A 17,436-nucleotide genomic window follows, 5' to 3' on the forward strand; every position below is an offset into this window, starting at 1 on the left:
TCTTGACGATTGTAAATTACATTACTCTTATCAGACATTGGGCCTAGTTTTGTCCAACATTATATATCATTTGTCTTAACACTGGCAGCAAATTCAATGGTTTGCCACTCTGTCACTCATCCTTTTCCTTTCTTTGTAAATGGTTTGTAGCACTGTATTCTGCTTCCATCTGCCACATATGGCAATTGCTAGACATGGCCTCAGTGTTGGTAAAGCTCTGTCTTAACTAGTCATAGTTCGTTAGTTGTCTTTTTTTCATAAAGTGTATACCCATGGTGTGTTACTTAGTCCACCAATATTAGAAACTATTTTTGAAAGTTTTAGGAGTATCATGACACCCAAAGTAAATTGTCTGAAGAACTGACCGGTATCTGATGGGAGGGGTAAGTAGTGTGTTTGGTCAGTGCCTTGCCACCTGATAGCTGCTACATAGGCTCATAGCCTTTGCCTACACTGCTATTATTTAATTTAGCAAATGTTTGTGAATATTTCATGAGCAATGCCTGCGATCTACAGGGCAGGAGAAGGATGGTTTGAAGGGGCTGAGATGCAATCTAACTAAAAAGTGCTAGTTAAGAACACATGCCACAGCAAATAAATGTTGGGCTGACACTTGTGTGAGGCATGTAGTTCAGCTACATCTCCTCAGACAGGCGATATCCGCATTTGTTAGCTGAGGTGCTGTGCATGCCTCATATCTGTACAATTCAGCTGTCAGTGCTTATCAGTGCATCCATGTAACAACAGAGCAGCAGGAGTGGGATCTCAAGACCTATCCCAGATTATGTTAGAACTGTGCTTTCTGCCCTATCACAACCAGGAAGATGGCAAGAGATAGGTCTTTGTCTTTTTAATCCTGCTCCTACTTCACAGTCTGGCCCCTCATTGATCACACTGACATTGCTGGTTCCTTTTTCTAGGACATGATTCCTGCCCAGTTGCAGCTATGGATGAGTGTGAGTGAAAGTGAGTGAGTAGGAGAAAGACTAAGTGAGGGGAGTGAGTGAGGACGTTTTAGTGAGTTAGAATAAGTGAGGGGGTGAGTATGAGTGAGAGAGTCTGCGTAAGGGAGTGTCAGTTAGAAAGGGTGAGTGAGGTGGAGTGAGTGTGAGTGTGTGCACCAGTATATGTTGTGCTTGTGAGTCTGCTGCTGGCCACAGCATACTCAAGGTAATTTTGGGTTAATAGTGGCATACATTACCATGTGCTAGCACTGACATACTGAAAGTAATTCTTCTTGGCACACTTGGACAAACAGAGTACCTGGCCTACTGCAGGTAATTCTTGGTATGTGGGCTATCAATGGAAAATTGCAGGCACTAGACCATTGGAGACATTCTTAGACATAAGGGAGGACAACCATATCATGTAGGGGAGGGAGGCAGCAACCATGACAAAATGCTGGCTCTGACATGTTGGAGGGACTTTTTGATAGGTGGGTCACACACAGCATATAGGTGGTACCAATGGCAAAGTTCTGGCACTGGCTTATTGTTAGTTCCAAGCATATGGGGGCACCACAGGCATGTGTAGGGCACCCATAAACAAGCATTGGCATAGCCAATAGGTCTCGCCTTTGGGGTCTTATAAGTGTTTAGATAGAGCTATTGGGTTTTGTTAACGAAATTAGAGAGAGGAAAAAAGATTATGATGAACAATATAAAAGGAAATTCGTGGACTTTGAAAAAAATCTGCGAAACTCAAGCAGCGTTTGTTTTAAAGTAGCTTAACACAAGTCTGTGTGTAACCATTTGCTACTGCAAACACCGTGCCCCCTGTATGAAGTTTTTGTTTGTTAGAACATATATAGCAGCCTCAATAAGTCCAGTGTCGGGCTCAGTTCCACTCTGAGGTTTTTAACCCCTTAATCATGGCTCTGGACTCAATTCCAAGTTACACCGCAGCAATGCAAAACCACATAGCAGACAAAGTGCAGCTTTATAAGCCTGCGGCACGCAGAGAAAGAAAGTATGTGTGGTGAAAAAATAAAAGCTATTAGATGCTGCCTCGAGTATGTAAACCCTCCCTCCCCTTTCTCCCCATACAGGAGGCCAACACAAATGAGGGTTGCAAGGAAGGCATCGTGGGCAGACGTCGGGGTTTGTGGTACACGTGCAACAAGCCTCACGAGGATACAACCTGACAATAAAACTGCCTGAATTATGCACAGTGTGGAATTATATCCTGGGAGGCAGCCTACCCTATAATAAGGCACAGCTGCCACCTCCGGAGTATGCAAACAAAGACATGTAATATGACATTCTGAGGCCAGAGACAGAACCGCTGCCTGGGAATTAAGCACATGTACTTAACGAATTTCACCCCATGTGTGTTTGTTTTACAACATGCCTGTCAGCTTGCGACACAATGCAGCTGAAACCCAGGCATCTCAACCACTTGGCCAAACTCTCGCATCTCTTCATTAGTTTTCCCGTCTCCGGAGTCTTTTGGTAACACATGCGGAGCAAAATGCGAATATGTATCCAAGGGGTGAGAAAACTATCTAGTGTGTGACAAATCACACATCACAAAAGGTGCAATCATGTAATACGAGTGACTGGCAGATTGTCAGCCACCCATCAGGAGAGTCACACGTAGGGCCCGATTCACAGAACTAATTTAAGACAAAATCCTAAACTTACTACCATTGTGGTATTCACAGAAGGCACTTACTCATTTCGGTATTCACAGAAGTTAGGACTCCTAACTTTAGGACTCCTAAATGCCTTCTGTGAATACCGAAAGCTTTAAAATTAGGATTTTTCTCAGTTTGGTAGTAGTATAGTTAGGACTCCAAACTTTAGGACTCCTAAATGCCTGCTGTGAATACCGAAAGTCTTAAAATTAGGATTTTTCTCAATTTAGTAGTAGTAAAGTTAGAACTCCTAACTTTAGGACTCCTAAACTGAGAAAAATCCTAATTTTAAGACTTTCGGTATTCACAGAAGGCATTTAGGAGTCCTAAAGTTAGGACTCCTAACTTCTGTGAATACCGAAGTGAGTAAGTGTCTTCTGTGAATCCCAAAATGAGTAAGTGCATTCTGTGAATACGAAAATGGTAGTAAGTTTAGGATTTTGTCTTAAGTTAGTTCTGTGAATCGGGCCCCTTGTCTCTATAACATGAAAACTCATCTTGAAACAAAAGCATACAGCTAGACAAAAATGGACTTACAGACCAACTTTCACAACACAATTGCAGGTCCAAATGCAATTCTGACTAAGTAACATCAAGAAGGCAATGCTGAAAAAAAATCTGATAGTTTCACTGTCAATTTTTAGCTGGACTGCAGGCAGAACAAGTGAAGGATATTGGACACACAACAGTTGATTCCGAAGCCATCGAACTCAAAATTAGAATCGGGTTAAAAAAATAACAGAGGAGAAGGCAGATATCACAAATAAAAGGTGGGGGATGCAATGGGAAAGAAGAAGAGGAAAAAGGGAAGTGTGTAAAGTGAGGTCTGGAAAGGTGGTTATCACAGATAAAGATATTGGTGATATGAGAGAAAGAAGAATCAAAGAAAAGGGAAGACAGAAAAGAAGAGGTGTGAGAAACGAGAGGAACAGAGGAGAAGGGACTTAAAATAGCAGAGCGTGTTTGCTGGCCTGGGAGTGGTGCATGCGTGTGTGTGTGCACACACAGTCAGCTCTTTTTCCAAGCAGACACTCGTGTTTGTGGTACGCCGCTGTGCACTCCCGCAAGCTGTATGCCACCACAAGCACGAGTATGTGCTTGGAAAACGAGCTGCACGATGGCTAAAGGTCTCATATGCAGTTCATGCGCAATGCGTAGGCGAGACCTAAAAATGATGGCCCTGGCACACTGAAGGTAATTTTTGGCATGTAGGAGCATCCATAGCAAAATGCTGGTGCTAGCATACTGAAGGAAATTCATAACCCAAGGGAGGGCAATATTGGCATAATAGAGTAGTGGGTGGAGGTTAAACCATGTGAAAATCACACTATAATAAGGCTGCCTTTAAGTCTCCTGGGCCAGTCTTCCATATTCTAGACTGGTGCCTGCTTCTTGTTACCTGTGTAAAAAGTCAGTATTTCCTCTTCTATGTAGGTATGTGATTCGAATTCTACAAAGTGGAATGCCAGACTCCTTCCTTCTTGGCCTTGACATACTGGAAGTTCTTTTTGACATGCTGGACAACTATCATAAATGACAGAATTCTGTTACTGGCATTTTGTGAGTAATGCTGGACATAAGGAGGCAGCCATCATGAGAGACACCAATGACAAAATTCTGACAGTGGTATACTGGAGTTCACTCCCAAGCCTAATTCTGAAAAATGGGGTCGACTGATGCCAAGCGTTAGGTTTTCATTGATGCATCATGAAAAAACTCTTTTAGAGCCTACAAGCTGTTTCTCTCATTTTCTCCACATTTTATCAGAGGGACTGGAATTCAGGGCAAGTATTCTGTTCCACCTCTTTTAAACATCATTACTTGCCACTGGTCTGAAGGACAGCCTTATTTAGCATAGGCCTTACAACATACATTTTTCCTGGCCAGCCAGCAATGTGAGCCATGGTGGTAAGGGCATGTAATATTTTCTACAGGTAAGGGACATTGGCTGTTTGTATCTCAGAAACAAACACCTTCTTTAGAACTTTGATTGAAACTAAAGAAAATAATGCAGAGAGAACAGCCATGATGTGAATGTGTCAGAGGAACCAGTTTCGTCAGACACTGCCCCACTGTATTGATGGGAAGCTTAAAATACTGTGGAATGTCTACCATGGGTTGGGTATAGACACTCCTCTACAGATACGCAGGTCCCCCCTGTACTTTCATTGACCCCCTACCTTTTTAATGCAGCAGCAGTTGGCTCTAACATTTTCGCTTAGCTGACATGCTTCACGAGCTCACCAGGTGGTCCCAGGCTAATATTTTGGGTGCCGGCATCTCAAACAAAGCTAAAACAATCTTGTCCTGGTGCCCTGCCTACCTGAGCTTTATTGTATTCTGCCCAAGAGTAACTATGAACAATGCTAAAACAATCTTGTCTTGGTGTCCTGTCTAGCTGAGGTTTATTTTATTCTTTCATCACATACCTATGGCTAGGAATATATGTAAGAATACTTCTAATGATATGCCTGGGTTTGAGTCTCCTGGTTCACAAGTCTGTCTTCTATATTCTAGTCAAATGCTTGTTTCTCAGTCACCTGCATGAAAAGTCTGTATGTCGTTTTTTCCAAGAGTACTATGTGGTAGACCAGACTCCTTTCTTCTAGTGAGGTGCATACTTGTATTGGGTTTTAGGCAAGGTTTTCTGTTTGATTAGGTGGTGTATTTTAGAGTGTACTGAATGAAATTTGCTTTTGTGAAGTTGAGCAATTTGAAAACTTCCTAACTTTTATTTCTCTCTACAAAAATAATATTTGCAAGTGCCAAACCTCAGTGGTTTATAATTACCTACTCTTAGTAGAAAGCCATAAAACTCACCTTTTGCATATTTGCCTTAAGTTCTAACTTAGTAGTCAGGCTGTGCATTAAAGAGAATATCTGCTAATGCCACTAAACTATCAATGACGAGCATACATGTTGTATACAAAGGATCCTCCAACGTGGTTTGCTAAAGTTTGCAAATGAGTTTGTTTTATGTGCAAAACATATTTTGAAGGCTACTATATGTTTTGCTTTTTACTGCATAAAACGTTGCTTTAATCATCTAATATTTACTTCATTCACAAAGACAATGCTTGGAATAGTGTTCTGGAAGAAATGAATGTTAAATTAGACACACAAAGGTTTTGAGTATCTGTTAGAAAAACACTCTCCCACTCTGGAAGGGTGGTGGTGTTCTCCCAGACACACTGGGGTAGCTTGGCTCGAGTGGTCAGGAATCAGGCTCCGTGCTAAGCATACGACATACTCAAACAATAACCATGCGTGCATCCGTTCCAAAAACGACTCTACACCGTAAAAATTATGAAAATATCTTTCTTTATCTTCTTTTTCTCTTAGTTGCTGATTAGATAAATAATAACACAATCACAATATACAAACTTTTTAAATAGTGCAGGTCAAATAAATACTGGATTAATGATTCAATAAATAGGGGTGATCATAAATAATGAAGGCATAAATATAAGTGCAATACATACAGGCAATTAAATATTCTGAGGCAATAAATACTGTAAACCAATAAATATTGTGCATCAATAAATACTGTGGACCAATAAATACAGTGAAGCAATAAATAGGTTAATTACAATAAATACAGTGCCCCTAATAAATAATTAAAAGCTGACAGTGACACTCATAGAATCAGATCACATTTGAATTCCTAAGGGCTGATTTGGCCCAGGTACAGCTTGTGGGGATGTGGAAGGCTTGAGGGTGTCTACTCCCTGGCTTGGACAAGGCTGAGGCCTAAACTGAGGTAGATCAAGGGGGGATTACCAGAGACCTGGCTCTCTCACTCTACACAACCCCTCTAAATTAGTCTCAGCTCACCCCTGGCACAGTCCAGCTGGTTCCAGCACCTCTCTAACCCCTAGAGTAGTCTCTTAGGATTCCACAGGGCCTTTGGCGCCCTCTATTCCACTTACTGCCCTTTTTCTGAAGCTCCGACGCCGCTGGAGTCGTGTCGACGCCGTGAGGCGGTTCCGGTTCGATGTCGGCGGCCTCGGCACAATGTCAGTTCTTGACGACGCCGGTAGGCGGCTCCGGTTCGATGTCGGCGGCCTCGGTTCGATCTCGACCTCTGATTCGATGGCGTCGGGCAGTCTTTACTCGATGTCGACTTCGGGCGGCTCCGGTCCGATGGCGACCTCAACTTCGATGACGTCGGCCGGCCTTGACTCGATGTCGACTTCCGGCGGCTCCGGAGTGCGATCCTCACTCCCGACCTCCGGTGCTCCTCTCCTTAGGTTTCCGGCGACTCCGGAGTGCGACCTCCACTCCCGACCTCCGGCACGATTCTCTCAGGTTCCGGCGACTCCGGAGTGCGATCCTCACTCCCGACCTCCGGTACACTTCACCTCGGTCTCCGACGACTCCGGAGGGCGGACTTCACTCCTCCGATGACGCCGCTCACTCGACCTCGGGTGACTTCCTCCTCGACCTCTGGTACTCCTCACGACCTCTGACGGCGCCCTCTCTCGACCTCTGGCGGCTCCGGGTACGACGTCCGCTTTCCAGTCGGCGCCGCTTCTCCACCTCGGGCTCCAGGTCTCAGGCTACTCGACGTCGGACTCCAGGGAAACCAGTTTCCAGGTCAGGATCTTGCTGTTCTCTGTTTCTAAGGCCTGTTCCTGCTGTCCAGGTCCTTAGGATGGTTTTTCTTGCTTCTTCCCACACAGGGCTCCAGGCTGGGCTCAGTCAGTAGGGACTAGTATCAAGGGTGGGTTTATGGACCCCACTCCAGGCACAAGTTTCCACCCCTGCTGCTTCACTCCTTCCTCCTTCAAGTTTCTGCTGCTCTCTCCTCACCAGTCAGGTGCCAACTGCCAGCTCCAACTGCCAACTCTCTGTCTTAGCTTACCAACATTCTAAACCGCCTCCAACGGTCACAGGGTTCTGGAATGTTCTGGAAGGTGCTAGTAGGTTCCAGTGGATGCTGGTGATGTCACAGGTGGCCACCATTTTGTGCTCCAGGCCCTCAGACAGAAGTTTCAGGGGTAGATAAAATGGCTCCCTGAATCTGTAGCAACACGAAAAAGTCTGGTGGTTCCCAAAAAGGAAAAATTCAAACGGTTTGAGGCAAAAGTGGGACAAAATAAATAATGATGAGGAGGGACCACCCAAAGGGCTGACAGGTCTAACACGCGTCCCCCCCAGCTGAAAGTGGGGAGAGCTACCCAACCCCTTGGGAGTTCTCATCACTAAGGCGGAAATACCTTGAGAGACCGTCTGCATTGGCGTGGTCCACTCCAGGCCGATGTTCCACCTGAAAGTCCATTCCCTGTAGGGAAATAGACCACCTCAACAACTTGGGATTCTCCCCCTTCATTTGCATCAGCCAACGAAGGGGTCTGTGGTCGGTCTGAACCAGGAAGTGCGAGCCAAACAGGTATGGCCGCAACTTCTTCAGAGCCCATACCACTGCAAAGGCTTCACGCTCTATTGCACTCCACTTCTGTTCCCTGGGAAGTAGTCTCCGGGATAGGAAGACCACGGGTTGATCCAGACCCTCTTCGTTGAGTTGCGATAACACTGCCCCAATGCCATGTTCTGATGCATCTGTCTGGACAATGAACTCCTTGGAAAAGTCTGGGGCCCTTAAGACCGGGGCCTCGCACATGGCTTTCTTCAATCTCACAAAGGCTTGCTGACAAGCCTCCGTCCAGACTACCCGTCGAGGTTGTTTCTTGGACGTGAGCTCCGTGAGGGGGGCTACGATGGTACCGTACCCCTTCACGAAGCGGCGGTAGTATCCCGTGAGGCCCAAGAATGCTCGGACCTCAGTCTGTGTCTTGGGGGGTTCCCAGGCCATGATGGCCTCGATCTTCGCCTGGAGGGGTTGCACCGCTCCCCTACCCACCAAGTGTCCAAGGTAAACTACCGACCCCTGCCCGATCTGGCACTTGCTGGCCTTGATCGTTAATCCAGCTTGTCTCAGGGCCTGGAGAACAGCTTGCAGGTGACGCAAGTGATCCTCCCAGCTGTTACTGAAGACGGCTATGTCATCCAGATAAGCAGCAGAGAAACTCTCCATTCCGGTGAGGATCTGGTTTACCAGGCGCTGAAACGTGGCAGGTGCGTTCTTGAGCCCAAAGGGCATCACACAGAACTGGTAGTGGCCATTGGGCGTGGAGAAGGCTGACCTTTCCCTTGCTCCATCCGTCAAAGAGATCTGCCAGTACCCTGAAGTAAGGTCAAAGGTACTTAGATATTGGGCAGCTCCCAGCCGGTCAATCAATTCATCCGCCCTAGGGATCGGATGAGCATCAGTTTTGGTCACTGAATTCAGTCCCCGATAGTCCACACAGAACCTCAGTTCTGGTTGGGCACCCGGTGGTGCAGCTTTTGGTACTAACACCACCGGACTGGACCAGGGGCTGCTAGAAGGTTCGATCACTCCTAGCTCCAGCATCTTAGTGACTTCACTATGAATGCTGGCCTTCACCTTGTCTGACATCCGGTAGATCTTGGACTTCACAGGTGGGCTGTCTCCTGTGTCCACGTCATGGACGCACAGGTGAGTCCTACCCGGGACAAGGGAGAACAACGAAGAGTACTGCCCCAGGACCTGGCGACAGTCCTCCTGCTGTTCAGGAGTTAGAGATGGGGAGAGAATCACTCCCTCCACCGACCCATCCTTCTCTTGAGACGCAAACAGATCAGGGAGAGGCTCGCTTTCCACGTCCTCTCCTCCGTCAGTCACCATCATCAAGATGACTTCGGGCCTCTCGTGGTGGGGTTTGAGGCGGTTGGCATGCAGCACCCGCAGGGGCTGACGAGGGGTCTTCAGGTCCACCAAGTAGGTAGCCTTACCCTTCTTCTCCAACACCTCAAAGGGTCCTGACCAGCGATCCTGGAGGGCACTAAGCTCTCCTGGTTCGATCACCCACACCTTCTGGCCAGGCTCCAACTCCACCAGGTGAGCGTTGTGGTCATACCATGCCTTCATCACTGCTTGGCTGGCTTCCAAGTTGTCAGAAGCTTGCTTCCACAACTTAGCCATTTGGCTCCGGAAGGCCAGCATGTAGCTCACCACATCCTGGGGAAGCTTTCTGGGAGTTCTTTCCCATCCGTCTCTCACCAGGTTGAGAGGTCCACGTACAGGGTGCCCATACAGAAGCTCGAAGGGGCTGAAGCCCACTCCCTTCTGTGGCACTTCCCTGTAGGAAAAGAGTAGACAGGGTAGGAGGACGTCCCATTTCCTCCGCAGGCTTTCAGGCAGACTTCTGATCATGCCCTTCAAGGTTTTGTTAAACCTCTCCACCAGACCATTTGTCTGGGGGTGGTAAGGAGTGGTGAACCGGTATGTCACTCCACACTCCTTCCACATGGCCCGCATGTACGCTGACATGAAGTTGGTCCCCCTGTCGGACACAACTTCCTTGGGAAAACCCACTCGGGTAAAGATTCCCATCAGGGCCCTAGCCACAACAGGTGCTGTTATGGTCTTCAGAGGTATTGCCTCTGGGTACCGTGTGGCATGATCCACCAGAACCAGGATAAACCTGTGACCAGCTGATGTTGGCGGATCTAACGGACCCACAATGTCGATGCCCACCCTTTCAAAGGGGGTGCTAACGACAGGAAGTGGTTCCAGGGGAGCTTTCAGCTTCACCCCTGTTTTCCCACTGGCTTGGCAAGACACACATGTCCGGCAGTAGGTATCGGACGACACTTTCATCTGAGGCCAATAAAAGTGTGGGACAAGACGGGCGAAGGTCTTGTCTTGCCCCAAGTGTCCTGCCAATGGTATCTCGTGAGCCAACTCCAGAAGGAAGGCTCGATAACGTTGAGGGACTACCAAGGCTCGTGACGATCCATGTAGGGGTGCCTTGGGTTCACTGTAGAGGAGGCCATCCTCCCAGTAAACACTGTAGTTCCCTTCAACGTTCCCTGCTGCCTGGGCTTCGGCCTGTCGCCTCAGCCCCTCAAGGGTAGGGCACTCCCTCCGGCCCTGGCAGAATTCCTCCCTGGACGGGCCTCCCTCCACGTGCCACTCGGCCGGGATGGGTAGGTCCTCCAGGTTGGTAACGTCCCCCACCGCAGACTCCTGGTCCACCACCTCCGGTGGCCTATCCGTCCTACGGGGTGGGGACGCCGAGGCAGGCTCCTCCTGTCCTCGGTTCTTCCCTTGACTTGCAGCTGGCTGGGCCTTTGTTCCAGGCTCCAGCCGAAATGAACTCCCTCTTCGGGGTAGTCGCGGACCTTGTGCTAACACAGGCCCAGTCAGGTGTACCCAGCATCTCAGTGTGAGTCCGGTATTCCACCTCCTTCCAAGCGTTGTGCTCCATGTCATTCCCCAGCAGACAACCGACTGGCACGGCAGGGCTTACGGCAACTCGAAGTGAACCTGCAACCCCCCCCCATTCAAAGGGAACCTCGGCCACTGGATAGTGGCCTGTTCTGCCGTCAGCCATCGCGGCTGGGTGGAGTACATCGGGAATTACCTGCTCTGGAGACACCAGTTGGCTACGCACCATAGTCATACTGGCTCCTGTGTCTCTAAGAGCCTCCCCTCTTTGGCCATTGATGGTGACCCACTGCCCATACTTTGCGGTATTTGCGGGCACCTGGATCTTAGGAACCATCTCCCGTTCTCCCAGGGACACTAAAGTGACACCCGCCCACTCCCTTCCCTTAGTTAAGGGCATCTCCTCCCCGAGCACTACACTAGCTACTCCGGGGGTCTTTCCTCCAATGGGAGGGGGTGGTCGTTTCAGGCACTTCGGATCTCCTTTATAGTGTCCAACGCCACCGCACTCGTAGCAATGGACAACCCTTGGCTGCTGACTCTGGCCAGGATTAGGGTTTCTGGGTGGGTTAGCCCTAGGGGTGAATCCTGTTCCCTTTCCTTGGAAGTTATTTTGGGGGCCTTTGGAGAACTCCTTTTTCTTTTCCCCTCCCTCTTTCTTCTGGGGGGCGCCCTGTCCGGCCTTTTGAGTATCCCCTCCAGTCCCCCTTATGGACACCCGGGTACTAGCCCAGATGTCCGCCTCCTCAGCAAGCTTCCGGGGACTGGTCAGCTTGCTATCCACCAGGTGTTGCCGCAGTTCAGGGAAACATTTCTCAAGCAGGTGTTCCTTCAGTACTAGGTCAAACAACCCCTCGTAGTTCCTCACTTCACTGCCCTGAATCCAACCCTCTAGTGCCTTCTTTGCATAGTCCAGGAAGTCCACCCAATTCTGTGTGCCCAGTTTGTGACTACCCCTGAACTTCTGTCTGTACTTTTCGGGTGTTAGTCCAAACTTTCTTATGAGCGCCAGTTTCATGGTGGGGTAGTGGGTCTGCTCATCCTCTTCCAGGGCCAATAAAGCATCCCTACCAGCTGGAGGCATGTACTTGTACAATCCCCCTCCCCAGTACTTCTCTGGAACCCCATGGGCCCTTAACGAGACCTCATAGGCCGCTAGCCACTTGGCGATATCGTCACCCGCCCCATAGCTAGCTACTATGTCCTTTGGCAGGTAGGGTTTGGGTTCCCTGGTGTACTCTCGTTCTTCGCTGCCACCGTTAGGTACAGGGTGTGCCCCGATTCTCAGGATCTGAAGATCTATCTCTTTCAGCCTTATCTCATGAGCCATCCTCTGTTCCTCTTTCTCTTTCTCCAGCCTTGCTAAGTCCCATGTGAGCTGTCTTTTCTCCCTCCGGTCTGTTAACTCCACTTCAGACAAGCCACCGCTAGAGGCACTGCTGCCCTTCCTGGAAAGTGTCCTGGGCCCCGCTGACAGGTTCCCCACCTCCGGTTGGTACAAACCAGCTCCCTCACTGTCGGGCTCTCTATCCCTGTCCTCCTCCTCAGCCTTGCTTTCACGGCGTGCCTCCCCCCAAGCCCTTAAGCTGGTTTGGAGTGCACCCTTCCTTGCTCCTGGGGGACAATACACCCCCTCCCGCTGGCAAAACTCCCTGAGTTGGGCCACAGTGTACGTTTCTAAATTCTCCAGTACAAACTCCATCTTGCCCACTCAGGTCAGAGGACAGTTATTTGCAGTAACAATGCAGGGAGGTACCTTTAATAATACCTCCTCCCACCACCAGAGTAAATTTGGAAAAAACAAAAACCCACAATTAGGAAGGCCGCTTTGAGAAAACTCCCGGTGTAGGCCTATGGACTACCCACAGTTATTGTTGAGTATACGTAGGCACAGCTCTATCCCACCGCTGAACACCAATTATGTTAGAAAAACACTCTCCCACTCTGGAAGGGTGGTGGTGTTCTCCCAGACACACTGTGGTAGCTTGGCTCGAGTGGTCAGGAATCAGGCTCCGTGCTAAGCATACGACATACCCAAACAATAACCATGCGTGCATCCGTTCCAAAAACGACTCTACACCGTAAAAATTATGAAAATATCTTTCTTTATCTTCTTTTTCTCTTAGTTGCTGATTAGATAAATAATAACACAATCCCAATATACAAACTTTTTAAATAGTGCAGGTCAAATAAATACTGGCTTAATGATTCAATAAATAGGGGTGATCATAAATAATGAAGGCATAAATATAAGTGCAATACATACAGGCAATTAAATATTCTGAGGCAATAAATACTGTAAACCAATAAATATTGTGCATCAATAAATACTGTGGACCAATAAATACAGTGAAGCAATAAATAGGTTAATTACAATAAATACAGTGCCCCTAATAAATAATTAAAAGCTGACAGTGACACTCATAGAATCAGATCACATTTGAATTCCTAAGGGCTGATTTGGCCCAGGTACAGCTTGTGGGGATGTGGAAGGCTTGAGGGTGTCTACTCCCTGGCTTGGACAAGGCTGAGGCCTAAACTGAGGTAGATCAAGGGGGGAATACCAGAGACCTGGCTCTCTCACTCTACACAACCCCTCTAAATTAGTCTCAGCTCACCCCTGGCACAGTCCAGCTGGTTCCAGCACCTCTCTAACCCCTAGAGTAGTCTCTTAGGATTCCACAGGGCCTTTGGCGCCCTCTATTCCACTTACTGCCCTTTTTCTGAAGCCCCGACGCCGCTGGAGTCGTGTCGACGCCGTGAGGCGGTTCCGGTTCGATGTCGGCGGCCTCGGCACAATGTCAGTTCTTGACGACGCCGGTAGGCGGCTCCGGTTCGATGTCGGCGGCCTCGGTTCGATCTCGACCTCTGATTCGATGGCGTCGGGCAGTCTTTACTCGATGTTGACTTCGGGCGGCTCCGGTCCGATGGCGACCTCAACTTCGATGACGTCGGCCGGCCTTGACTCGATGTCGACTTCCGGCGGCTCCGGAGTGCGATCCTCACTCCCGACCTCCGGTGCTCCTCTCCTTAGGTTTCCGGCGACTCCGGAGTGCGACCTCCACTCCCGACCTCCGGCACGATTCTCTCAGGTTCCGGCGACTCCGGAGTGCGATCCTCAATCCCGACCTCCGGTACACTTCACCTCGGTCTCCGACGACTCCGGAGGGCGGACTTCACTCATCCGATGACGCCGCTCACTCGACCTCGGGTGACTTCCTCCTCGACCTCTGGTACTCCTCACGACCTCTGACGGCGCCCTCTCTCGACCTCTGGCGGCTCCGGGTACGACGTCCGCTTTCCAGTCGGCGCCGCTTCTCCACCTCGGGCTCCAGGTCTCAGGCTACTCGACGTCGGACTCCAGGGAAACCAGTTTCCAGGTCAGGATCTTGCTGTTCTCTGTTTCTAAGGCCTGTTCCTGCTGTCCAGGTCCTTAGGATGGTTTTTCTTGCTTCTTCCCACACAGGGCTCCAGGCTGGGCTCAGTCAGTAGGGACAAGTATCAAGGGTGGGTTTATGGACCCCACTCCAGGCACAAGTTTCCACCCCTGCTGCTTCACTCCTTCCTCCTTCAAGTTTCTGCTGCTCTCTCCTCACCAGTCAGGTGCCAACTGCCAGCTCCAACTGCCAACTCTCTATCTTAGCTTCCCAACATTCTAAACCGCCTCCAACGGTCACAGGGTTCTGGAATGTTCTGGAATGCTGGTAGGTTCCAGTGGATGCTGGTGATGTCACAGGTGGCCACCATTGTGTGCTCCAGGCCCTCAGACAGAAGTTTCAGGGGTAGATAAAATGGCTCCCTGAATCTGTAGCAACACGAAAAAGTCTGGTGGTTCCCAAAAAGGAAAAATTCAAACAGGGTTTGAGGCAAAAGTGGGACAAAATAAATAATGATGAGGAGGGACCACCCAAAGGGCTGACAGGTCTAACAGTATCCATTCAACTGAATGAAGAATTTGGTTATCAAGGGAATATTAAAGACATCTAGGGCCTTATTTATATAATGGCATTAAGCATATACCATAGCAATGAAAATAAAATATCCCTACCTCCAAAATAATCGTCCGCCTGCTGAATTTATAAGCAGGCATACCATAGTTTGGCAATGGAGGGGACAGGGAAATTTCTTTGAAAGCCCGATGTAGTAAGGGCCATCGGAGAATTGGTTATATGTTAATTTAGATGGGCAGAAATATAGGCATTTTTACTGTCAGTAAACCCTGCCGATGATGGGCATTAAAATACCAGAAAGGTCCCCTCACCATGGAAGATGACTTCCGTGGCAATGGGGACATTGTCTTTTTTACATTCAAAAACAAAAAAAACACTTTGGGGTTTGTTTTTGAACATAAAAAACTTTTGAAACATTACAGTACAACTCCTTCATATTTGATGGAGCTGGCAAAGTTCCAATACATTCACAAGAACCACCTTGACGGCAGTTCCTGTGAATGGTAGAAAAGTCAGTCCGGCTGACGGACATTTCCAAATTTGGCAGGTGGGTACTCCATGGAATTGTTAATCTGTGGCCCTGATGGAGTACAGTCTGTTTGCCAAGTTATAAATCAGCCTACCAGTCTGAAAATATATGAATGCCTACTGAAGAATGTAACATTTTTACAGGCAATATTTGAAGTCTGAAGGCAGCCATTTTACTCTAAACTCCAAACGTATTGCTGCGCAGTTATTTTTGCATTATTCTCTTACAAGCTAGGACAGATAACAGAAGTCCTCCAGAGTGATATAGGGGATTAGCGCAAGAAATGAATCAGGTATTTTCATCATTACATTTATATAGAAATCCCCATTGGTGAAATAGTATTGTAGAAAAGTAACTTTAATTGATATGAAAATATTTGTATGGTAGTGTAACACATTACCACGGAAAGCAAAATATCAAAGTATAAATATAGGGCCTGATTCACAAAAGTAAACTTGCTATTCATAAAGGTACTTTGCGTGCGCTATCTTTACAAGAGCGGAGCCTTCACACATAAAAAGATAAGACTGTCCTATCTTTTTAAGTGGGAATACTCCACACTGCGCTTTTAATAGGTTTGTGAATAGAAAACTATCATAAACTTACACAAAAGGACAGTCCTATACTGTTTAATGTAAAGGTGCTACTCGCAAAATTCCTTTGCGAATATCAAACAATAGTAAATTTACATAAAAGTGGAAGTTTCCCTTTGTGAATTATGCCCAAACTGGATAAAATACAGAACTTCTGAGTATTTTGCGTTTATCATCCATACACCTATCGAGTGCAGTGTTGCGTGGTGAAGTGACTAAGGTTCTGGTTTAGAGCTGTATGTTAATGTGAAGTTTGTCCTAATTCTGGAAACATTGTTAAATTGGAGGAGCAGGTGGAATTTTCACATCACCCTGGACCAGTGCCGCCTACGGCAGAAGACATTTTTGGCTGTAGATTCTCCTCAGAATATATGAAACTTCCTGACAAAATAAAAGGACTGTACTTTAAGACAAAACACCCAACTGTATAGCACACCTTAAGAATGCTAAAATAAAATAAAAAACTTTAATGTGTGTAAGTCAGACTAGATGAGAATCCCACCCATTTTATTCTTAATGGTATTTCTTTTGTATGGAAACCTACCTTGCAGAATTCCCAGCGCTGCATAGACTCCTACACGCTTACTTGTATGTTGTTGGGTGCCGTTTATTATCGGTTCATTAGTCCAGTCACTGAGCCACACATTAGCACCAATTGCTGCAGCATTCTGGCAGCAATATAGTAAACATATGAATGCCGATACTATCAAGCCGACTGCCTTTATGTACTGCCAAAAGACGATCATCTTCACCTGTAAAAAAAAGGCATAGTTTATACGTTATGAGTAAATTAAAAGTCCTGAAAATATGCAAATTGCCATAAGTTGCTTCTCAAGTTCATACCTGGGGCTGGATACACAAAGGGGCTGATTATGATCTCGCTAGGAAAGCAATCCCACCGAATAGGGTTAGGAATGCTTTCCAAACGATTCGTAGTTTGGGAGTCCTACCAACCAATTACAATGTGTCCGGATGCTTACGGACTCAGTTCGGCCAGACTCCCATTGACTACAATGGTAGCCTGTGAGCCGAACGGGAACACAGGCTCCCAATGAAACAAGGGGTGGTTGGGGAAAACACTGTGCTTGGTGAGGATGGGAGGGGTCCCATCTGGAGGCCCACGGGTGGCCTACAAAGACAGATTCCCACAGCCGTTTCGTCTCAGTCAGACCGATTTGGAACGGCTGTTAGAATCAGTCATCGCACTCGCTCAGAAACAGAGTTCATTGAGCTGTACGATTCGACTCCGAATGGCTCGACTGGTTCGAATGCTTTTCCGAACAGATTCGGACAGCTCGTACGGTTTGCTGGCATTGTACTCGCTTGTTCCGAACAGGGTGCGATGCGGTCAGAAACAAGGGCTCCGGAATAGATTTGGTCTCGCTGAATTGTATTTGGAGCCCTTCCAAAGCGAGATTGTAATCTGGTCCAAACTAATTAAGTTAAGTAGATATATGCTGCTTGTGATTTGCAAG

The 17,436-nt window shown here is 47.7% G+C and overlaps 1 protein-coding gene and 1 long non-coding RNA gene across 6 annotated transcripts in view; one reads left to right on the forward strand and one right to left on the reverse strand.

Annotated features, from left to right (window-relative positions):
- LOC146809858 (uncharacterized) overlaps positions 1-17,436 on the forward strand; it is a 326,459-nt gene that overhangs the window by 167,641 nt on the left and 141,382 nt on the right. The gene's annotated exons all lie outside the window — the stretch shown is intronic.
- Positions 1-17,436, reverse strand: part of ABCC3 (ATP binding cassette subfamily C member 3) — a 693,015-nt gene that overhangs the window by 123,271 nt on the left and 552,308 nt on the right. The window contains exon 22 of the mRNA XM_085616719.1: positions 16,506-16,713. Within this exon, the coding sequence (XP_085472845.1) occupies positions 16,506-16,713 (208 nt within the window). The remainder of the gene's footprint in view (positions 1-16,505; positions 16,714-17,436) is intronic.

Source organism: Triturus cristatus, chromosome 7, assembly GCF_964204655.1.
Source record: "Triturus cristatus chromosome 7, aTriCri1.1, whole genome shotgun sequence".
Classification (NCBI taxonomy): Eukaryota; Metazoa; Chordata; class Amphibia; order Caudata; family Salamandridae; genus Triturus; species Triturus cristatus.